Source organism: Pristiophorus japonicus, unplaced genomic scaffold (genome assembly GCF_044704955.1).
Source record: "Pristiophorus japonicus isolate sPriJap1 unplaced genomic scaffold, sPriJap1.hap1 HAP1_SCAFFOLD_356, whole genome shotgun sequence".
NCBI classification, from domain to species: domain Eukaryota; kingdom Metazoa; phylum Chordata; class Chondrichthyes; family Pristiophoridae; genus Pristiophorus; species Pristiophorus japonicus.
The window spans coordinates 470,732-494,001 of NW_027253391.1; the positions used below are offsets into that span (position 1 = coordinate 470,732).

Here is a 23,270-nt window from a genome sequence, read left to right on the forward strand (position 1 = left end):
TCGGAGGGGCAGTACTGAAGGAGCGCCGCACTGTCGGAGGGGCAGTACTGAGGGAGCGCCGTACTGTCGGAGGGGCAGTACTGAGGGAGTGCTGCACTGTCGGAGGGGCAGTACTGAGGGAGCGCCGTACTGTCGGAGGGGCAGTACTGAGGGAGTGCTGCACTGTCGGAGGGGCAGTACTGAGGGAGCGCCGTACTGTCAGAGGGGCAGTACTGAGGGAGTGCTGCACTGTCGGAGGGGCGGTACTGAGGGAGCCCCGCACTGTCGGAGGGGCGGTACTGAGGGAGCCCCGCACTGTCGGAGGGGCTGTATTTCGGATGAGACATTAAACCGAGGCCCCGTCTGCCCTCTCGGGTGGATGTAAAAGATCCCGGGGCCACTATTGGAAGAAGAGCAGGGGGAGTTCTCCCCGGTGTCCTGGGGCCAATATTTATCCCTCGACCAACATCACTAAAACAGACGATCCGGGTCATTATCACATCGCTGTGTGTGGGATCTTGCTGTGCACAAATTGGCATTTCCCACAATACAACAGTGAGCGCACTTCACAAAAAAAGTGTTTGATTGGCCGTGAGGCTTTGTGACGTCCCGAGAGGATGGGAGAAATGCAAGCTTGGACCCTTTTCCGGGAAGACTCCCACCTCCTCCCACCCCCACGGGTGGAACGATGAGCCCCAATCCTGCCTTCGGGAAGCACCTTCCCCCTCCCCCCGGTGAGGGGCCGGGACCAGGGTCTCTGGGGATTGCTGACTTACCTGCACGGCGAGGGTGATGGTGTTGAGCAGGATGAGGATGAACATGATGTACTCGAAGCCAGTGCTGTTCACCATGTACCACACCTTGTACTGGTAACGGTTCTTGGGGATATACAGTCGCAGGGGCTGGGCTTTCATCGCATACTCCACACACTGCCGCTGCACGGCGGGAGAGAGAGAACGCGGTTATCACAGGGCCATGTGACGCCCCCCCCAGTTGAATTTCTCCGCCCACAACAACCGGGATTGGTGCCCACCTGGTTTTTGTCGAGCTCACAGTTCTGGTACTCCTTCTCGCCCTGCTCGCGGAAAGTGATGATGACGAAGCCGACAAAGATGTTCATCATGAAGAAAGCGATGATGATGATGTAGACAATGAAGAAAATGGAGATCTCCACCCGGTAGTTGTAGATGGGGCCCTCGTTCTCCGCGTTGGCATCGATGGCCTTGTACAGGAGGCTGCAAACACACACACACGGGGCATCACACACACACACACGGTGTATCACACACACACACACGGGGCATCACACACACACACACACGGGGCATCACACACACACACACACACGGTGTATCACACACACACACACGGTGTATCACACACACACACACACACACACGGGGCATCACACACACACACACGGGGCATCACACACACACACACGGTGTATCACACACACACACACACACGGGGCATCACACACACACACACGGGGCATCACACACACACACACACACACGGGGCATCACACACACACACACACACGGGGCATCACACACACACACACGGGGCATCACACACACACGGGGCATCACACACACACACACACACGGTGTATCACACACACACACGGGGCATCACACACACACACACGGGGCATCACACACACACACACGGTGTATCACACACACACACACACACACGGGGCATCACACACACACACACGGTGTATCAAACACACACACACACACGGGGCATCACACACACACACACGGTGTATCACACACACACACACGGTGTATCACACACACACACGGGGCATCACACACACACACACGGTGTATCACACACACACACACGGGGCATCACACACACACACACACACGGGGCATCACACACACACACACGGAGCATCACACACACACACACGGGGCATCACACACACACACACACGGGGCATCACACACACACGGGGCATCACACACACACACACGGGGCATCACACACACACACACGGTGTATCACACACACACACACACACGGGGCATCACACACACACACACACACACACGGGGCATCACACACACACACACGGGGCATCACACACACACACACGGTGTATCACACACACACACACACGGTGTATCACACACACACACACACACGGTGTATCACACACACACACACACACGGGGCATCACACACACACACACACACGGGGCATCACACACACACACGGTGTATCACACACACACACACACGGTGTATCACACACACACACACGGTGTATCACACACACACACGGGGCATCACACACACACACACGGGGCATCACACACACACACACGGTGTATCACACACACACACACACACGGGGCATCACACACACACACACGGTGTATCACACACACACACACACACACACGGGGCATCACACACACACACACACGGTGTATCACACACACACACACGGTGTATCACACACACACACGGGGCATCACACACACACACACGGTGTATCACACACACACACACACACGGGGCATCACACACACACACACGGTGTATCACACACACACACACACACGGGGCATCACACACACACACGGGGCATCACACACACACACACACGGTGTATCACACACACACACACACACACGGGGCATCACACACACACACGGGGCATCACACACACACACACGGTGTATCACACACGCACACACACACACGGGCATCACACGCACACACGGGGCATCACACACACACACACGGTGTATCACACACACACGGGGCATCACACACACACACACACGGTGTATCACACACACACACACACACGGGGCATCACACACACACACACACACACGGGGCATCACACACACACACACACACACACACACGGGGCATCACACACACACGGGGTATCACACACACACACACGGGGCATCACACACACACACACACGGGGCATCACACACACACACACACACACACACACACACACACGGGGCATCACACACACACACACACACAGGGCATCACACACACACACACACACACGGGGCATCACACACACACACACACACACACACACGGGGCATCACACACACACGGGGCATCACACACACACAGGGTATCACACACACACACACACACGGGGCATCACACACACACACACACACGGGGCATCACACACACACACAAACACACGGGGCATCACACACACACACACACGGGGCATCACACACACACACACACACACGGGGCATCACACACACACGGGGCATCACACACACACGGGGCATCACACACACACGGGGTATCACACACACACGGGGCATCACACACACACGGGGTATCACACACACACACACACACACACACACACGGGGCATCACACACACACGGGGCATCACACACACACGGGGCATCACACACACACACACACACACACGGGGCATCACACACACACGGGGCATCACACACACACGGGGTATCACACACACACACACACACACACACACACGGGGCATCACACACACACACACACACACACACGGGGCATCACACACACACACACACACGAGGCATCACACACACACACGGGGCATCACACACACACGGGGTATCACACACACACACACACACGGGGCATCACACACACACACACACACACACAGGGCATCACACACACACGGGGCATCACACACACACACACGCACACACACACACACACGGGGCATCACACACACACGGGGTATCACACACACACACACACACGGGGTATCACACACACACGGGGCATCACACACACACACACACACACAGGGCATCACACACACACGGGGCATCACACACACACACACACACACACACACACACGGGGCATCACATACACACGGGGTATCACACACACACACACACACGGGGTATCACACACACACGGGGCATCACACACACACACACACACACGGGGTATCACACACACGGAGTATCACACACACACGGGGTATCACACACACATGGGGCATCACACACACACACACACGGGGTATCACACACACACACGGGGTATCACACACACACACACACACGGGGCATCACACACACACACAGACACACGGGGCATCACACACACACGGGGCATCACACACACACGGGGTATCACACACACACACACACGGGATATCACACACACACACACACGGGGCATCACACACGCACACGGGGCATCACGCACACACACAGGGCATCACACACATACACGGGGCATCGCACACACACACACAGGGTATCACACACACACGTGGCATCACGCACACACACGGGGTAATTACACACACACACGGTATCACACACGCACACGGTATCACACATGCATGCATAGAGCATGACAGGCAGAGTATCACATGCACAGAGCATAACAGGCACACACAGAGCACGACACGCACACACAAAGCATCATGCACACATAAGCACATGGCATGACATGCACACACATGCACAGAGCATGACGCAGAGCATGGCGCACAGGGTGACACGCGCACACACATGCACAGGACGAGTCGCACACACACGGACAACCATGGCACACACACAGAATACCACGCGCACACACAGAATACCACGCACATACACAGATACACACAGGCACAAAAAGAGACCGTTTAATCACATTTCAAAAACTGCCTCTCCCCAAAAGCGACGACACATAATAATAGCATTGCTAGAAATATGATCTGACCAGGAATTCCAAGGAAGGACTCACCTTGATCCAGCATTTCCGAAGAGATAATGTTATAGAGCAACACATTGGATAGAGTGGGATACACACGGGATAATGCCACACACGTTTCCCGCCGCCATCCGCAACATATCTCCCTCCCCCGATGGACAAAAGGTACAGACAGAGAGAGACATGCAGAGACAGAGAGCACCAGACACAAAGGTGGAGAACAAGATAGAAAAACATGTTGGACGGTGCGGGGGAAACAGAGCGGTTCCACGCGGAGGCAGCGGGACTTACGCGGGCCAGCCCTCGAATGTGGAGACGGTGAAGAGCGCCATCATCCCGGCCAGCACGTTGTCGAAGGTGAAGTCGTTGTTGTGCCACAGGCGTTGACGAACCATGGGGTGCGTGACGTCGCCCTCCTTAAACACGATGAAGGTTCCCCTGGCGGAGCAGAGTGAGAGGCAGTGAGCCACAGCTCGGGAATCCGTGACACGGGCTCCCGACACCGCAAACGTGCCTTGACACCGCGCCTTTATTACACGATTGGAGTATGAGTAAAGGTGTCTGTAACCCTCCAGCCCCCACACCCTCCCTATCTCTGTAACCCCCCACACCCTCCCTATCTCTGTAACCCCCCACACGCTCCCTATCTCTGTAACCCCCCACACCCTCCCTATCTCTGTAACCCCCCACACCCTCCCTATCTCTGTAACCCCCCACACCCTCCCTATCTCTGTAACCCCCCACACCCTCCCTATCTCTGTAACCCCCCACACCCTCCCTATCTCTGTAACCCCCCACACCCTCCCTATCTCTGTAACCCCCTCCAGCCCCCACACCCTCCCTATCTCTGTAACCCCCCACACGCTCCCTATCTCTGTAACCCCCCACACCCTCCCTATCTCTGTAACCCCCCAGCCCCCACACCCTCCCTATCTCTGTAACCCCCCAGCCCCCACACCCCTCCCTATCTCTGTAACCCTCCACACCCTCCCTATCTCTGTAACCCCCCACACCCTCCCTATCTCTGTAAACCCCCAGCCCCTAAACCCCTCCCTATCTCTGTAACCCTCCAGCCCCTACACCCCTCCCTATCTCTGTAACCCTCCAGCCCCTACACCCCTCCCTATCTCTGTAACCCCCCACACCCTCCCTATCTCTGTAAACCCCCAGCCCCTAAACCCCTCCCTATCTCTGTAACCCTCCAGCCCCCACACCCCTCCCTATCTCTGTAACCCCCCACACCCTCCCTATCACTGTAACCCCCCACACCCTCCCTATCACTGTAACCCCCTCCAGCCCCCACACCCCTCCCTATCACTGTAACCCCCTCCAGCCCCCACACCCTCCCTATCTCTGTAACCCCCTCCAGCCACTACACCCTCCCTATCTCTGTAAACCCCACCAGCCCCTACACCCCTCCCTATCTCTGTAACCCCCTCCAGCCCCGACACCCTCCCTATCTCTGTAACCCCCTCCAGCCCCGACACCCTCCCTATCTCTGTAACCCTCCAGCCCCTACACCCTCCCTATCTCTGTAACCCCCTACACCCTCCCTATCTCTGTAACCCCCCACACCCTCCCTATCTCTGTAACCCCCTCCAGCCCCTACACCCCTCCCTATCTCTGTAACCCCCACCAGCCCCTACACCCCTCCCTATCTCTGTAACCCCCACCAGCCCCTACACCCCTCCCTATCTCTGTAACCCCCACCAGCCCCTACACCCCTCCCTATCTCTGTAACCCCCTCCAGCCCCTACACCCTCCCTATCTCTGTAACCCCCCACACCCTCCCTATCTCTGTAACCCTCCACACCCTCCCTATCTCTGTAACCCCCTCCAGCCCCTACACCCTCCCTATCTCTGTAACCCCCACCATCCCCTAAACCCCTCCCTATCTCTGTAACCCTCCAGCCCCCACACCCTCCCTATCTCTGTAACCTCCCACACTCTCCCTATCTCTGTAACCCTCCACACCCTCCCTATCTCTGTAACCCCCCACACCCTCCCTATCTCTGTAACCCCCCACACCCTCCCTATCTCTGTAACCCCCCACACCCTCCCTATCTCTGTAACCCTCCACACGCTCCCTATCTCTGTAACCCCCTCCAGCCCCGACACCCTCCCTATCTCTGTAACCCTCCAGCCCCGACACTACTCCCTATCTCTGTAACCCCCTCCAGCCCCGACACCCTCCCTATCTCTGTAACCCTCCAGCCCCGACACTACTCCCTATCTCTGTAACCCTCCAGGCCCCACACCCCTCCCTATCTCTGTAACCCTCCACACCCTCCCTATCTCTGTAACCCCCTACACCCTCCCTATCTCTGTAACCCCCCAGCCCCCACACCCTCCCTATCTCTGTAACCCCCCAGCCCCCACACCCCTCCCTATCTCTGTAACCCTCCACACCCTCCCTATCTCTGTAACCCCCCAGCCCCTACACCCCTCCCTATCTCTGTAACCCCCCACACCCTCCCTATCTCTGTAAACCCCCAGCCCCTAAACCCCTCCCTATCTCTGTAACCCTCCAGCCCCTACACCCCTCCCTATCTCTGTAACCCTCCAGCCCCGACACCCTCCCTATCTCTGTAACCCTCCAGCCCCCACACCCCTCCCTATCACTGTAACCCCCCACACCCTCCCTATCACTGTAACCCCCTCCAGCCCCCACACCCCTCCCTATCTCTGTAACCCTCCAGCCCCCACACCCCTCCCTATCACTGTAACCCCCTCCAGCCCCCACACCCTCCCTATCTCTGTAACCCCCCACACCCTCCCTATCTCTGTAACCCTCCACACCCTCCCTATCTCTGTAACCCGCCACACCCTCCCTATCTCTGTAACCCCCCACACCCTCCCTATCTCTGTAACCCCCTCCAGCCACTACACCCTCCCTATCTCTGTAAACCCCACCAGCCCCTACACCCCTCCCTATCTCTGTAACCCCCTCCAGCCCCGACACCCTCCCTATCTCTGTAACCCCCTCCAGCCCCGACACCCTCCCTATCTCTGTAACCCTCCAGCCCCTACACCCTCCCTATCTCTGTAACCCCCTACACCCTCCCTATCTCTGTAACCCCGCACACCCTCCCTATCTCTGTAACCCCCTCCAGCCCCTACACCCTCCCTATCTCTGTAACCCCCACCAGCCCCTACACCCCTCCCTATCTCTGTAACCCCCACCAGCCCCTACACCCCTCCCTATCTCTGTAACCCCCACCAGCCCCTACACCCCTCCCTATCTCTGTAACCCCCTCCAGCCCCTACACCCTCCCTATCTCTGTAACCCCCCACACCCTCCCTATCTCTGTAACCCTCCACACCCTCCCTATCTCTGTAACCCCCTCCAGCCCCTACACCCTCCCTATCTCTGTAACCCCCACCAGCCCCTAAACCCCTCCCTATCTCTGTAACCCTCCAGCCCCCACACCCTCCCTATCTCTGTAACCCCCCACACCCTCCCTATCTCTGTAACCCTCCACACCCTCCCTATCTCTGTAACCCCCCACACCCTCCCTATCTCTGTAACCCCCCACACCCTCCCTATCTCTGTAACCCCCCACACCCTCCCTATCTCTGTAACCCTCCACACGCTCCCTATCTCTGTAACCCCCTCCAGCCCCGACACCCTCCCTATCTCTGTAACCCTCCAGCCCCGACACTACTCCCTATCTCTGTAACCCCCTCCAGCCCCGACACCCTCCCTATCTCTGTAACCCTCCAGCCCCGACACTACTCCCTATCTCTGTAACCCTCCAGGCCCCACACCCCTCCCTATCTCTGTAACCCCCTCCAGACCCTACACCCTCCCTATCTCTGTAACCCCGTCCAGCCCCTACACCCTCCCTATCTCTGTAACCTCCTCCAGCCCCTACACCCTCCCTATCTCTGTAAACCCTCCAGCCCCTATACCCCTCCCTATCTCTGTAACCCCCTCCAGCCCCTACACCCTCCCTATCTCTGTAACCCCCTCCAGCCCCTACACCCCTCCCTATCTCTGTAACCTCCTCCAGCCCTACACCCCTCCCTATCTCTGTAACCTCCTCCAGCCCCAAACCCTCCCTATCTCTGTACCCTCCTCCAGCCCTAAACGCCTCTCTATCTCTGTAACCTCCAGCCCCTACACCCCTCCCTATCTCTGTAACCTCCTCCAGCCCCTACACCCCTCCCTATCTCTGTAACCTCCTCCAGCCCTACATCCCTCCCTATCTCTGTAACCTCCTCCAGCCCCTGCACCCCTCTCTATCTCTGTAACCCCCTCCAGCCCCTACACCCCTCTCTATCTCTGTAACCTCCAGCCCCTACACCCCTCCCTATCTCTGTAACCTCCAGCCCCTATACCTCTCCCTATCTCTGTAACCTCCAGCCCCTACACCCTCCCTATCTCTGTAAGAGTAAAGACGCAATACTGCAATTATATCGGGCCCTGGTGAGACTGCACCTGGAGTACTGTGCACAGTTTTGGTCTCCTTACATAAGGAAGGATATACTTGCCATTGAGGGAGTGCAGCGAAGGTTCACCGGACTGATTCCTGGGATGGGGGGATTGTCCTATGAGGAGAGATTGAGTAGACTGGGCCGATACTCTGGAGGTTAGAAGAATGGGAGGTGATCTCACTGAAACGTGTCGGATTGTGAGGGGGAATGACAGGGTAGATGCAGGGAGGGTGTTTCCCCCCCGGGCTGGGGAGTCTAGAACCAGGGGTCAATGGGCATTACTTAAAACAGATAATCTGGGTCATTATCACATCTGTGTGTGGGAGCTTGCTGTGCCAAAAATGGCGTTTCCCACATTACAACAGTGAGCGCACTTCAAACAAAGTCCTTCACTGGCTGTGAGGCTTTGCGGCATCCTCAGGGGATGATAGGCGCTATATAAAGGCAAGTCCTTTCAGCGACTTACTTGCATTCTTCGGGAGTGTGCTTCGCTTCATCTGTACAGCTGTAAAATTTACCCTGAAACCGAAACAGTTAACGGAGCGTTACAGAATGTAGAGTCTGGTCCCATCAAACACTCCCAGGGCAGATACAGGGAGTTAGATACAGAGTAAAGCTCCCTCTACACTGTCCCATCAAACACTCCTAGGGCAGGTACAGGGGGTTAGACACAGAGTAAAGCTCCCTCTACACTGTCCCATCAAACACTCCCAGGGCAGGTACAGGGGGTTAGATACAGAGTAAAGCTCCCTCTACACTGTCCCATCAAACACTCCCAGGGCAGGTACAGGGGGTTAGATACAGAATAAAGCTCCCTCTACACTGTCCCATCAAACACTCCCAGGGCAGGTACAGCACGGGGTTAGATACAGAGTAAAGCTCCCTCTACACTGTCCCATCAAACACTCCCAGGGCAGGTACAGCACGGGGTTAGATACAGAGTAAAGCTCCCTCTACACTGTCCCATCACACACTCCCGGGGCAGGTACAGGGAGTTAGATACAGAGTAAAGCTCCCTCTACACTGTCCCATCAAACACTCCCAGGGCAGGTACAGGGGGTTAGATACAGAGTAAAGCTCCCTCTACACTGTCCCATCAAACACTCCCAGGGCAGGTACAGGGGGTTAGATACAGAATAAAGCTCCCTCTACACTGTCCCATCAAACACTCCCAGGGCAGGTACAGCACGGGGTTAGATACAGAGTAAAGCTCCCTCTACACTGTCCCATCAAACACTCCCAGGGCAGGTACAGCACGGGGTTAGATACAGAGTAAAGCTCCCTCTACACTGTCCCATCACACACTCCCGGGGCAGGTACAGGGAGTTAGATACAGAGTAAAGCTCCCTCTACACTGTCCCATCAAACACTCCCAGGGCAGGTACAGGGGGTTAGATACAGAGTAAAGCTTCCTCTACACTGTCCCATCAAACGCTCCCAGGGCAGGTACAGGGGGTTAGATACAGAGTAAAGCTCCCTCTACACTGTCCCATCAAACACTCCCAGGGCAGGTACAGCATAGGGTTAGATACAGAGTAAAGCTCCCTCTACACTGTCCCATCAAACACTCCCAGGGCAGGTACAGCACGGTGTTAGATACAGAGTGAAGCAGACACATACCCAAATGAGACAACAGCAAGGAGGGATAAAGACACGGACAGAACCAACCTTAAATAGCTGGACTCCGATGCAGGCAAACATGAACTGGAGCAGGGTGGTGACGATCATGATATTCCCGATGGTTTTTATTGCCACAAAGACACATTGAACCACATGCTGCAGAGAGAGAGAGAGAGTCGGTGAGAAATAAGGTCTGGGCCCGAGGTCACACTTAGGATCAGGATTCACCCAACCCCACCCCCGCCACTGGCCCTCTCCCCCCCGCCTCTCTCCCTCTCCCCCGCTCACCCTCCCCCTCTCCCTCTCTCTCTCCCCCCCCCGCTCCGCTCCCTCTAACCCCCTCCTCCTCTACCCCCCTCCTCTCCCCCTTCCCCTCTCCCTCTCTCCTCACCCCCCTCCCTCTCGTCCCCCTCCCTCTCTCCCCCTCCCCTCTCCCCCTCCTCACCCCTCTTACTCTCCCCCATCCCCCACTCCCCCTCTCCCCGCCCTCTCCCCCTTACCCCTCTCCCCAGCCCCACCCAGCACCTTCAGTCCTTTGGCCCGGTTGATGGCCCGAAGGGGTCGGAGAACTCTCAGGACCCGGAGAATCTTCACCACGGAAATGGCGCTGGATCTGTGGACAAGACAGAGAAGTGAAGGTGAAAGGTGAAAGGTGTTCCCTCTTTTCTCCATCTTCCATTGGCTGTTCTCCCTCTGGACTCTTGTTCTCAAATTCCCAACCCTCCTTCCTACATGTCTCAGATTTAAACCTCCTGCAGCCCTACACCCCTCCCTATCTCTGTAACCTCCTGCAGCCCCTACACCCCTCCCTATCTCTGTAACCCCCTCCAGCCCCTACACCCCTCCCTATCTCTGTAACCCCCTCCAGCCCCGACACCGCTCCCTATCTCTGTGACCCCCTCCAGCCCCTACACCCCTCCCTATCTCTGTAACCTCCTCCAGCCCTACACCCCTCCCTAGCTCTGTAACCCCCTCCAGCCCCTACACCCCTCCCTATCTCTGTAACCCCCTCCAGCCCCTACACCCCTCCCTATCTCTGTAAGAGTAAAGATGTTTTACTGCGATTATACAGGGCCCTGGGGAGACCACACCTGGAGTACTGTGCACAGTTCTGGTCTCCTTACCTAAGGAAAGATATACTTGCCATTGAGGGAGTGCAGCGAAGGTTCACCGGACTGATTCCCGGGACGGGGGGATTGTCCTATGAGCAGAGATTGAGCAGACTGGGCCGATACTCTCTGGAGTTTAGAAGAATGAGAGGTGATCTCACTGAAACGTGTCGGATTGTGAGGGGGATTGACAGGGTAGATGCAGGGAGGGTGTTTCCCCCCGGGGCTGGGGAGTCTAGAACCAGAGGTCACACAGTCTCAGGATAAGGGCTCGGACATTTAGGACTGAGATGAGGAGGAATTTCTTCACTCGGAGGGAGGTGAACCTTTGGAACTCTCTGCCCCAGAGGCTCAGTCGTTGAGTATATTCAAGGCTGAGATCGATGGATCTTTGGGCTCGAGGTGAATGGAGGGATTGGGCGGGGAAGTGGATTGAGGTCGATGATCAGCCGTGATCTGTTTGGATGGCGGGGCAGCTCGAGGGGCCGAATAGCCGACTCCTGATGTTCTTACTCAAAGCCCAAGTCGCGACTAAGTGTGAGCTGCACAACAAGGCTCCCCTGACCCTGCCACACCTTCTGACTGTGGGCTGTCCAGGAATTCCAGATCGGGGGAGTGTGGGGCACACACTTGTCTGACTGGCTGAGGGTGGGACATCCCGAGATGGGCCATTCAGGAATTCCGACCAGAGTTGACGATTTAAAGCGGGCACCACCGAGATTCCCTACGCTCGGCTCCTGCGAGGTCCTGCCCCGAACGGCCCGCGTCTGTCCGCGTACACTCACTCGAGCCAGAAGGAGATGAGCGACACGCTGACCACCAGCAGGTCCAGTAGGTTGAAGGCATTCCTGCAAAAGGATCCCTGGTGTAGGAACGCTCCGAATGTTGTCATCTGCAGCACAGCGCCAAAGGGAAGTTCAAAGGTCAGGAGCTCGCGTGGCATTACATCGAGTTTTACACCAGAGAAACAAACCCTTCAGCCCCAGCGCTCCATGCCGGGGTTTCTGCTCCACACCAGCCCCCTCCCAACCCTCTCCATCTCCCCCATCACCGTCTCCTCCCATTCCTTTCCCCCACCGTGTGTTTATCCAGATTCCCCTGAAACGCATCGATACTATTCACCTCATGTCAGCCGTGTCTGAGTGGCTCTCGCTCTCGCCTCGGAGTCAGAAGGTTGTGGGTTCGAGCCCCGACTCCTGAGATTTGAGCCCCGTAACACACACCGGACACTCCCCGGGGACAGGACTGAGGGAGCGCCGCACTGTCGGAGGGGCAGTACTGAGGGAGCCCTGCACTGTCGGAGGGGCGGTACTGAGGGAGCCCTGCACTGTCGGAGGGACAGTACTGAGGGAGCACCGCACTGTCGGAGGGGCAGTACTGAGGGAGCCCTGCACTGTCGGAGGGACAGTACTGAGGGAGCACCGCACTGTCGGAGGGGCGGTACTGAGGGAGCCCCGCACTGTCGGAGGGGCGGTACTGAGGGAGTGCCGCACTGTCGGAGGGTCTGTAGGAGGAAGCGCCGCACTGTCGTCTTTCGGGATGAGATGTTATACTGAAGCGCCGTCTGCCCTCTCAGGTGGGACATAAAAGATCCCACGGCCACCATTGGAAGACGAGAGGGGGCAGAGGTATGGGGTGGCGGTGGTGGAAATTCTCCCTGCTGTGCTGGGGCCAATATTTATCTCTCAATCAACATCAGTAAAATGATGATGCATTCCCTCAGTCCTGCCCGTGGAAATAGAATGGACCATTAGATCATCACTAACCGAGAGATGGAGAACAGACCTTTGGGTCACTGACCGAGAGATGGAGAATGGACCTTTGGGTCATCACTGACCGAGAGATGGAGAACGGACCTTTGGGTCATCACTGACCGAGAGATGGAGAATGGACCTTTGGGTCATCACTGACCGAGAGATGGAGAATGGACCATTGGGTCATCACTGACCGAGAGATGGAGAATGGACCATTGGGTCATCACTGACCGAGAGATGGAGAACGGACCATTGGGTCATTGACCGAGAGATGGAGAACGGACCATTGGGTCATTGACCGAGAGATGGAGAATTGACCATTGGGTCATTGACCGAGAGATGGAGAGCGGACCATTGGATCATCACTGACCGAGAGATGGAGAATGGACCTTTGGGTCATCACTGACCGAGAGATGGAGACTGGACCTTTGGGTCATTGACCGAGAGATGGAGAATGGACCTTTGGGTCATTGACCGAGACATGGAGAACGGACCATTGGGTCATTGACCGAGAGATGGAGAATTGACCATTGGGTCATTGACCGAGAGATGGAGAGCGGACCATTGGATCATCACGGACCGAGAGATGGAGAATGGACCTTTGGGTCATCACTGACCGAGAGATGGAGACTGGACCTTTGGGTCATTGACCGAGAGATGGAGAATGGACCATTGGGTCATCACTGACCGAGAGATGGAGAATGGAGCTTTGGGTCAATGACCGAGAGATGGAGAACGGACCATTGGGTCATCACTGACCGAGAGATGGAGAATGGACCTTTGGGTCATTGACCGAGAGATGGAGAATGGACCTTTGGGTCATCACTGACCGAGAGATGGAGAATGGACCTTTGGGTCATTGACCGAGAGATGGAGAGCGGACCATTGGATCATCACTGACCGAGAGATGGAGAATGGACCTTTGGGTCATCACTGACCGAGAGATGGAGACTGGACCTTTGGGTCATTGACCGAGAGATGGAGAATGGACCTTTGGGTCATTGACCGAGACATGGAGAACGGACCATTGGGTCATTGACCGAGAGATGGAGAATTGACCATTGGGTCATTGACCGAGAGATGGAGAGCGGACCATTGGATCATCACGGACCGAGAGATGGAGAATGGACCTTTGGGTCATCACTGACCGAGAGATGGAGACTGGACCTTTGGGTCATTGACCGAGAGATGGAGAATGGACCATTGGGTCATCACTGACCGAGAGATGGAGAATGGAGCTTTGGGTCAATGACCGAGAGATGGAGAACGGACCATTGGGTCATCACTGACCGAGAGATGGAGAATGGACCTTTGGGTCATTGACCGAGAGATGGAGAATGGACCTTTGGGTCATCACTGACCGAGAGATGGAGAATGGACCTTTGGGTCATTGACCGAGAGATGGAGAATGGACCATTGGGTCACTGACCGAGAGATGGAGAATGGACCTTTGGGTCATCACTGACCGAGAGATGGAGAATGGACCTTTGGGTCATTGACCGAGAGATGGAGAATGGACCTTTGGGTCATTGACCGAGACATGGAGAACGGACCATTGGGTCATTGACCGAGAGATGGAGAATTGACCATTGGGTCATTGACCGAGAGATGGAGAGCGGACCATTGGATCATCACGGACCGAGAGATGGAGAATGGACCTTTGGGTCATCACTGAACGAGAGATGGAGACTGGACCTTTGGGTCATTGACCGAGAGATGGAGAATGGACCATTGGGTCATCACTGACCGAGAGATGGAGAATGGAGCTTTGGGTCAATGACCGAGAGATGGAGAACGGACCATTGGGTCATCACTGACCGAGAGATGGAGAATGGACCTTTGGGTCATTGACCGAGAGATGGAGAATGGACCTTTGGGTCATCACTGACCGAGAGATGGAGAATGGACCTTTGGGTCATTGACCGAGAGATGGAGAATGGACCATTGGGTCACTGACCGAGAGATGGAGAATGGACCTTTGGGTCATCACTGACCGAGAGATGGAGAATGGACCTTTGGGTCTTCACTGACCAAGAAATGGAGAACGGACCATTGGGTCATTGACCGAGAGATGGAGAACGGACCATTGGGTCATCACTGACCGAGAGATGGAGAACGGACCATTGGGTCATCACTGACCGAGAGATGGAGAATGGACCTTTGGGACATTGACCGAGAGATGGAGAATTGACCATTGGGTCATTGACCGAGAGATGGAGAATGGACCTTTGGGTCATCACTGACCGAGAGATGGAGAATGGACCTTTGGGTCATTGACCGAGAGATGGAGAATGGACCATTGGGTCACTGACCGAGAGATGGAGAATGGACCTTTGGGTCATCACTGACCGAGAGATGGAGAATGGATCTTTGGGTCTTCACTGACCAAGAGATGGAGAACGGACCATTGGGTCATTGACCGAGAGATGGAGAATGGACCATTGGGTCATCACTGACCGAGAGATGGAGAACGGACCATTGGGTCATCACTGACCGAGAGATGGAGAATGGACCATTGGGTCATCACTGACCGAGAGATGAAGAATGGATCTTTGGGTCATCACTGACCGAGAGATGGAGAACGGACCATTGGGTCATCACTGACAGAGAGATGGAGAATGGACCTTTGGGTCATTGACCGAGAAATGGAGAACAACCTTTGGGTCATCACTGACCGAGAGATGGAGAACGGACCTTTGGGTCTTCACTGACCGAGAGATGGAGGACGGACCATTGGGTCATCACTGACCGAGAGATGGAGAACGGACCATTGGGTCTTCACTGACCGAGAGATGGAGAACAGACCTTTGGATCATCAGTGACCGAGAGATGGAGAACGGACCATTGGGTCATCACTGACCGAGAGATGGAGAATGGACCACTGGGTCACTTACCGAGAGATGGAGAACGGACCATTGGGTCATCACTGACCGAGAGATGGAGAACGGACCATTGGGTCATCACTGACCGAGAGATGTAGAACGGACCATTGGGTCTTCACTGACCGAGAGATGGAGGACGGACCATTGGGTCATCACTGACCGACAGATGGAGAATGGACTTTTGGGTCATTGACTGAGAGATGGAGAATGGACCTTTGGGTCATTGACCAAGAGATGGAGAACAGACCATTGGGTCACTGACCGAGAGATGGAGAACGGACCATTGGGTCATCACTGAATGTGAGATGGAGAACGGACCATTGGGTCATCACTGACCGAGAGATGGAGAACAGACCATTGGGTCACTGACCGAGAGATGTAGAACGGACCATTGGGTCATCACTGACCGAGAGATGGAGAATGGACCATTGGGTCATCACTGACCGAGAGATGAAGAATGGATCTTTGGGTCATCACTGACCGAGAGATGGAGAACGGACCATTGGGTCATCACTGACAGAGAGATGGAGAATGGACCTTTGGGTCATTGACCGAGAAATGGAGAACAACCTTTGGGTCATCACTGACCGAGAGATGGAGAACGGACCTTTGGGTCTTCACTGACCGAGAGATGGAGGACGGACCATTGGGTCATCACTGACCGAGAGATGGAGAACGGACCATTGGGTCTTCACTGACCGAGAGATGGAGAACAGACCTTTGGATCATCAGTGACCGAGAGATGGAGAACGGACCATTGGGTCATCACTGACCGAGAGATGGAGAATGGACCATTGGGTCACTTACCGAGAGATGGAGAACGGACCATTGGGTCATCACTGACCGAGAGATGGAGAACGGACCATTGGGTCATCACTGACCGAGAGATGTAGAACGGACCATTGGGTCTTCACTGACCGAGAGATGGAGGACGGACCATTGGGTCATCACTGACCGACAGATGGAGAATGGACTTTTGGGTCATTGACTGAGAGATGGAGAATGGACCTTTGGGTCATTGACCAAGAGATGGAGAACAGACCATTGGGTCACTGACCGAGAGATGGAGAACGGACCATTGGGTCATCACTGAATGTGAGATGGAGAACGGACCATTGGGTCATCACTGACCGAGAGATGGAGAACAGACCATTGGGTCACTGACCGAGAGATGTAGAACGGACCATTGGGTCATCACTGACCGAGAGATGGAGAATGGACCATTGGGTCATCACTGACCGAGAGATGGAAAATGGACCTATGGGTCATTGACCGAGAGGTGGAGAACAGACCATTGGGTCACTGACCAAGAGATGGAGAACGGACCATTGGGTCATCACTGACCGAGAAATGGAGAGCGGACCTTTGGGACATTCACCGAGAGATGGAGAATGGACCTTTGGGTCATCACTGACCGAGAGATGGAGAATGGACCTTTGGGTCATCACTGACCGAGAGATGGAGAACAGACCATTGTGTCACTGACCGAGAGATGGAGAATGGACCTTTGGGACATTGACCGAGAGATGGAGAATGGACCATTGGGTCATTGACCAAGAGATGGAGAATGGACCTTTGGGTCATCACTGACCGAGAGATGGAGAATGGACCATTGGGTCATCACTGACCGAGAGATGGAGAATGGATCTTTGGGTCACTGACCGAGAGATGGAGAATGGACCATTGGGTCATCACTGACCGAAAGATGGAGAACGGACCTTTGGGTCACTGACCGAGAGATGCAGAATGGACCTTTGGGTCATCACTGACCAAAAGATGGAGAACGGACCTTTGGGTCATCACTGACCGAGAGATGGAGAATGGACCTTTGGGTCATCACTGACCAAGAGATGGAGAACGGATCTTTGGGTCATCACTGAATGAGAGATGGAGAATGGACCTTTGGGTCATCACTGACCGAGAGATGGAGAATGGACCATTGGGTCATTGACCGAGAGATTGAGAATGGACCATTGGGTCATCACTGACCGAAAGATGAAGAACGGACCTTTGGGTCACTGACCGAGAGATGCAGAATGGACCTTTGGGTCATCACTGACCGAAAGATGGAGAACGGACCTTTGGGTCATTGATCGAGAAATTGAGAATGGACCATTGGGTCATTGATCGACAGATGGAGAATGGACCATTGGGTCATCACTGACCGAAAGATGGAGAACAGACCTTTGGGTCATCACTGATCAAGAGCTGGAGAATGGGCCATTGGGTCATCACTGACCCAGAGATGGAGAATGGACCATTGGGTCATCACTGACCAAGAGATGGAGAACGGACCTTTGGGTCATCACTGACCGAGAGATGGAGAATCGACCATTAGGTCATTGACCGAGAGATGGAGAATGGACCATTGGGTCATCACTGACCGAGAGATGGAGAACAGACCTTTGGGTCATTGACCGAGAGATGGAGAATGGACCATTGGGTCATCACTGACCGAGAGATGGAGAATGGACCATTGGGTCATCACTGACCGAGAGATGGAGAACGGACCATTGGGTCATTGACCGAGAGATGGAGAACGGACCATTGGGTCATTGACCGAGAGATGGAGAATTGACCATTGGGTAATTGACCGAGAGATGGGGAACGGATCATTGGGTCATCACTGACCGAGAGATGGAGAATGGACCTTTGGGTCATCACTGACCGATAGATCGAGAATGGAGCTTTGGGTCAATGACCGAGAGATGGAGAACGGACATTGGGTCATCACTGACAGAGAGATGGAGAACGGACCATTGGGTCATTGACCGAGAGATGGAGAACAGACCATTGGGTCATTGACCGAGAGATGGAGAATGGACCTTTGTGTCATTGACCGAGAGATGGAGAATGGACCATTGGGTCATCACTGACCGAAAGATGAAGAACGGACCTTTGGGTCATCACTGACCGAGAGATGGAGAACGGACCTTTGGGTCATCACTGACCGAGAGATGGAGAACGGACCATTGGGTCATTGATCGAGAAATTGAGAATGGACCATTGGGTCATCACTGTCCGAAGGATGAAGAACGGACCTTTGGGTCATCACTGACCGAGAGATGGAGAACGGACCTTTGGGTCATCACTGACCGAGAGATAGAGAACACACCATTGGATCATTGACCAGAGATGGAGAATGGACCTTTGTGTCATTGACCGAGAGATGGAGAATGGACCATTGGGTCATTGACCAAGAGATGGAGAATGGACCTTTGGGTCATCACTGACCGAGAGATGGAGAATGGATCTTTGGGTCACTGACCGAGAGGTGGAGAATGGACCATTGGGTCATCACTGACCGAAAGATGGAGAACGGACCTTTGGGTCACTGACCGAGAGATGCAGAATGGACCTTTGGGTCATCACTGACCGGAAGATGGAGAACGGACCTTTGGGTCATCACTGACCGAAAGATGAAGAACGGACCTTTGGGTCATCACTGACCGAGAGATGGAGAACGGACCTTTGGGTCATCACTGACCGAGAGATGGAGAACGGACCATTGGGTCATTGATCGAGAAATTGAGAATGGACCATTGGGTCATCACTGACCGAAGGATGAAGAACGGAGCTTTGGGTCATCACTGACCGAGAGATGGAGAACAGACCTTTGGGTCATCACTGACCGAGAGATGGAGAACAGACCATTGGATCATTGACCGAGAGATGGAGAATGGACCTTTGGGTCATTGACCGAGAGATGGAGAACGGACCATTGGGTCATCACTGACCAAGAGATAGAGAATGGACCATTGGGTCATTGACCGAGAGATGGAGAATGGACCATTGGGTCATTGATCGAGAGATGGAGAATGGACCATTGGGTCATCACTGACCGAGAGATGGAGAACGGACCTTTGGGTCATCACTGACCGAGAGATGGAGAATGGACCATTGGGTCATTGATCGACAGATGGAGAATGGACCATTGGGTCATCACTGACCGAGAGATGGAGAATGGACCATTGGGTCATCACTGACCGAGAGATGGAGAACGGACCTTTGGGTCATCACTGACCGAGAGATGGAGAATGGACCTTTGGGTCACTGACCGAGAGATGGAGAATGGACCATTGGGTCATCACTGACCGAGAGATGGAGAATGGACCTTTGGGTCACTGACCGAGAGATGGAGAATGGATCTTTGGGTCACTGACCGAGAGATGGAGAATGGACCATTGGGTCATCACTGACCGAGAGATGGAGAACGTACCTTTGGGTCATCACTGACCGAGAGATGGAGAATGGACCATTGGGTCATTGACCGAGAGATGGAGAATGGACCATTGGGTCATTGATCGAGAGATGGAGAATGGACCATTGGGTCATCACTGACCGAAAGATGGAGAACGGACCTTTTGGACACTGACCGAGCGATGGAGAATGGACCTTTGGGTCATCACTGACCAAGAGATGGAGAACAGACCATTGGGTCATCACTGACCGAGGGATGGAGAATGGACCATTGGGTCACTGACCGAGAGATGGAGAATGGACCATTGGGTCATCACTGACCGAGAGATGGAGAATGGACCATTGGGTCATCACTGACCGAGAGATGGAGAATGGACCATTGGGTCATCACTGACCAAGAGATGGAGAACGGACCATTGGGTCATTGACCGAGAGATGGAGAATGGACCTTTGGGTCACTGACCGAGAGATGGAGAACGGACCTTTGGGTCACTGACCGAGAGATGGAGAACGGACCATTGGGTCATCACTGACCGAGAGATGGAGAATGGACCATTGGGTCATCATTCACCGAGAGATGGAGAACAGACCTTTGGGTCATCACTGACCGAGAGATGGAGAATGGACCATTGGGTCATTGACCGAGAGATGGAGAATGGACCATTGGGTCATCACTGACCGAGAGATGGAGAACGGACCATTGGGTCATCACTGACCGAGAGATTGAGAATGGACCATTGGGTCATTGACCGAGAGATGGAGAATGGACCATTGGGTCATCACTGACCGAAAGATGGAGAACGGACCTTTGGGACATCACTGACCGAGAGATGGAGAATGGACCATTGGGACATCACTGACCGAGAGATGGAGAAAGGATCTTTGGGTCATCACTGACCGAAAGATGGAGAACGGACCTTTGGGTCTTCACTGACCGAGAGATGGAGATTGGACCTTTGGGTCATTGACCGAGAGATGGAGAATGGACCGTTGGGTCACTGACCGAGAGATGCAGAACGGACCTTTCGGTCATCACTGACCGAGAGATGTAGAATGGACCTTTGGGTCATCACTGACTGAGAGATGGAGAACGGACTATTGGGTCATCACTGACCGAGAGATGGAGAATGGACCATTGGGTCATTGACCGAGAGATGGAGAACGGACCATTGGGTCATCACTGACCGAGAGATGGAGAACGGACCTTTGGGTCATCACTGACCGAGAGATGGAGAACAGACCATTGGGTCATCACTGACCGAGAGATGGAGAATGGACCATTGGGTCATTGACCGAGAGATGGAGAACAGACCATTGGGTCATCACTGACCGAGAGATGGAGAACGGACCTTTGGGTCATTGACCGAGTGATGGAGAATGGACCTTTGGGTCATCACTGACCAAGAGATGGAGAACGGACCTTTGGGTCACTGACCGAGAGATGGAGAACAGACCATTGGGTCATCACTGACCGAGAGATGGAGAACGGACCTTTGGGTCATTGACCGAGAGCTGGAGAACGGACCTTTGGGTCACTGACCGAGAGATGGAGAACAGACCATTGGGTCACTGACCGACAGATGGAGAACGGACCTTTGGGTCATTGACCGAGAGATGGAGAACAGACCATTGGGTCATCACTGACCGAGAGATGGAGAACAGACCATTGGGTCATCACTGACCGAGAGATGGAGAACGGACCTTTGGGTCATCACTGACCGAGAGATGGAGAACGGACCATTGGGTCATCACTGACCGAGAGATGGAGAATGGACCATTGGGTCATCACTGACCGAGAGATGGAGAATGGACCATTGTGTCATTACTGACCGAGAGATGGAGAACGGACGATTGGGTCATTGACCGAAAGATGGAGAATGGACCTTTGGGTCAATGACCGAGAGATGGAGAATGGACCTTTGGGTCATCACTGACCGAGAGATGGAGAACGGACCTTTGGGTCATCACTGACCGAGAGATGGAGAACGGACCATTGGGTCACTGACCGAGAGATGGAGAATGGACCATTCGGTCATCACTGACCGAGAGATGGAGAATGGACCTTTGGGTCATTGACCGAGAGATGGAGAACAGACCATTGGGTCACTGACCGAGAGATGGAGAACGGACCATTGGGTCATCACTGACCGAGAGATGGAGAACGGACCTTTGGGTCTTCACTGACCGAGAGATGGAGAACCGACCATTAGGTCATCACTGACCGAGAGATGGAGAATGGACCATTGGGTCATTGACCGAGAGATGGAGAACAGACCATTGGGTCATCACTGACCGAGAGGTGGAGAATGGACCATTGGGTCATCACTGACCGAGAGATGGAGAAAGGATCTTTGGGTCATCACTGACCGAAAGATGCAGAACGGACCTTTGGGTCTTCACTGACCGAGAGATGGAGATTGGACCTTTGGGTCATTGACCGAGAGATGGAGAATGGACCGTTGGGTCACTGACCGAGAGATGCAGAACGGACCTTTCGGTCATCACTGACCGAGAGATGTAGAATGGACCTTTGGGTCATCACTGACTGAGAGAT

At 54.5% G+C, this 23,270-nt stretch overlaps 1 protein-coding gene across 9 annotated transcripts in view; it reads right to left on the minus strand.

Annotated features, from left to right (window-relative positions):
* The window catches only part of cacna1fb (calcium channel, voltage-dependent, L type, alpha 1F subunit), a 263,577-nt gene that overhangs the window by 43,813 nt on the left and 196,494 nt on the right, over positions 1 to 23,270 (minus strand). For all 9 annotated transcript variants that reach the window (XR_011591270.1, XM_070872741.1, XM_070872737.1 and 6 more), the window contains 7 exons: positions 12,666 to 12,772; positions 11,297 to 11,384; positions 10,820 to 10,927; positions 9,618 to 9,670; positions 5,006 to 5,152; positions 1,013 to 1,214; positions 756 to 914 (listed from right to left, as the gene is read on the minus strand). Coding sequence is in view for 8 of the 9 variants with exons in the window: in XM_070872741.1 (XP_070728842.1) it covers positions 756 to 914; positions 1,013 to 1,214; positions 5,006 to 5,152; positions 9,618 to 9,670; positions 10,820 to 10,927; positions 11,297 to 11,384; positions 12,666 to 12,772 (864 nt within the window). In the remaining variant the exon portion in view is untranslated. The remainder of the gene's footprint in view (positions 1 to 755; positions 915 to 1,012; positions 1,215 to 5,005; positions 5,153 to 9,617; positions 9,671 to 10,819; positions 10,928 to 11,296; positions 11,385 to 12,665; positions 12,773 to 23,270) is intronic.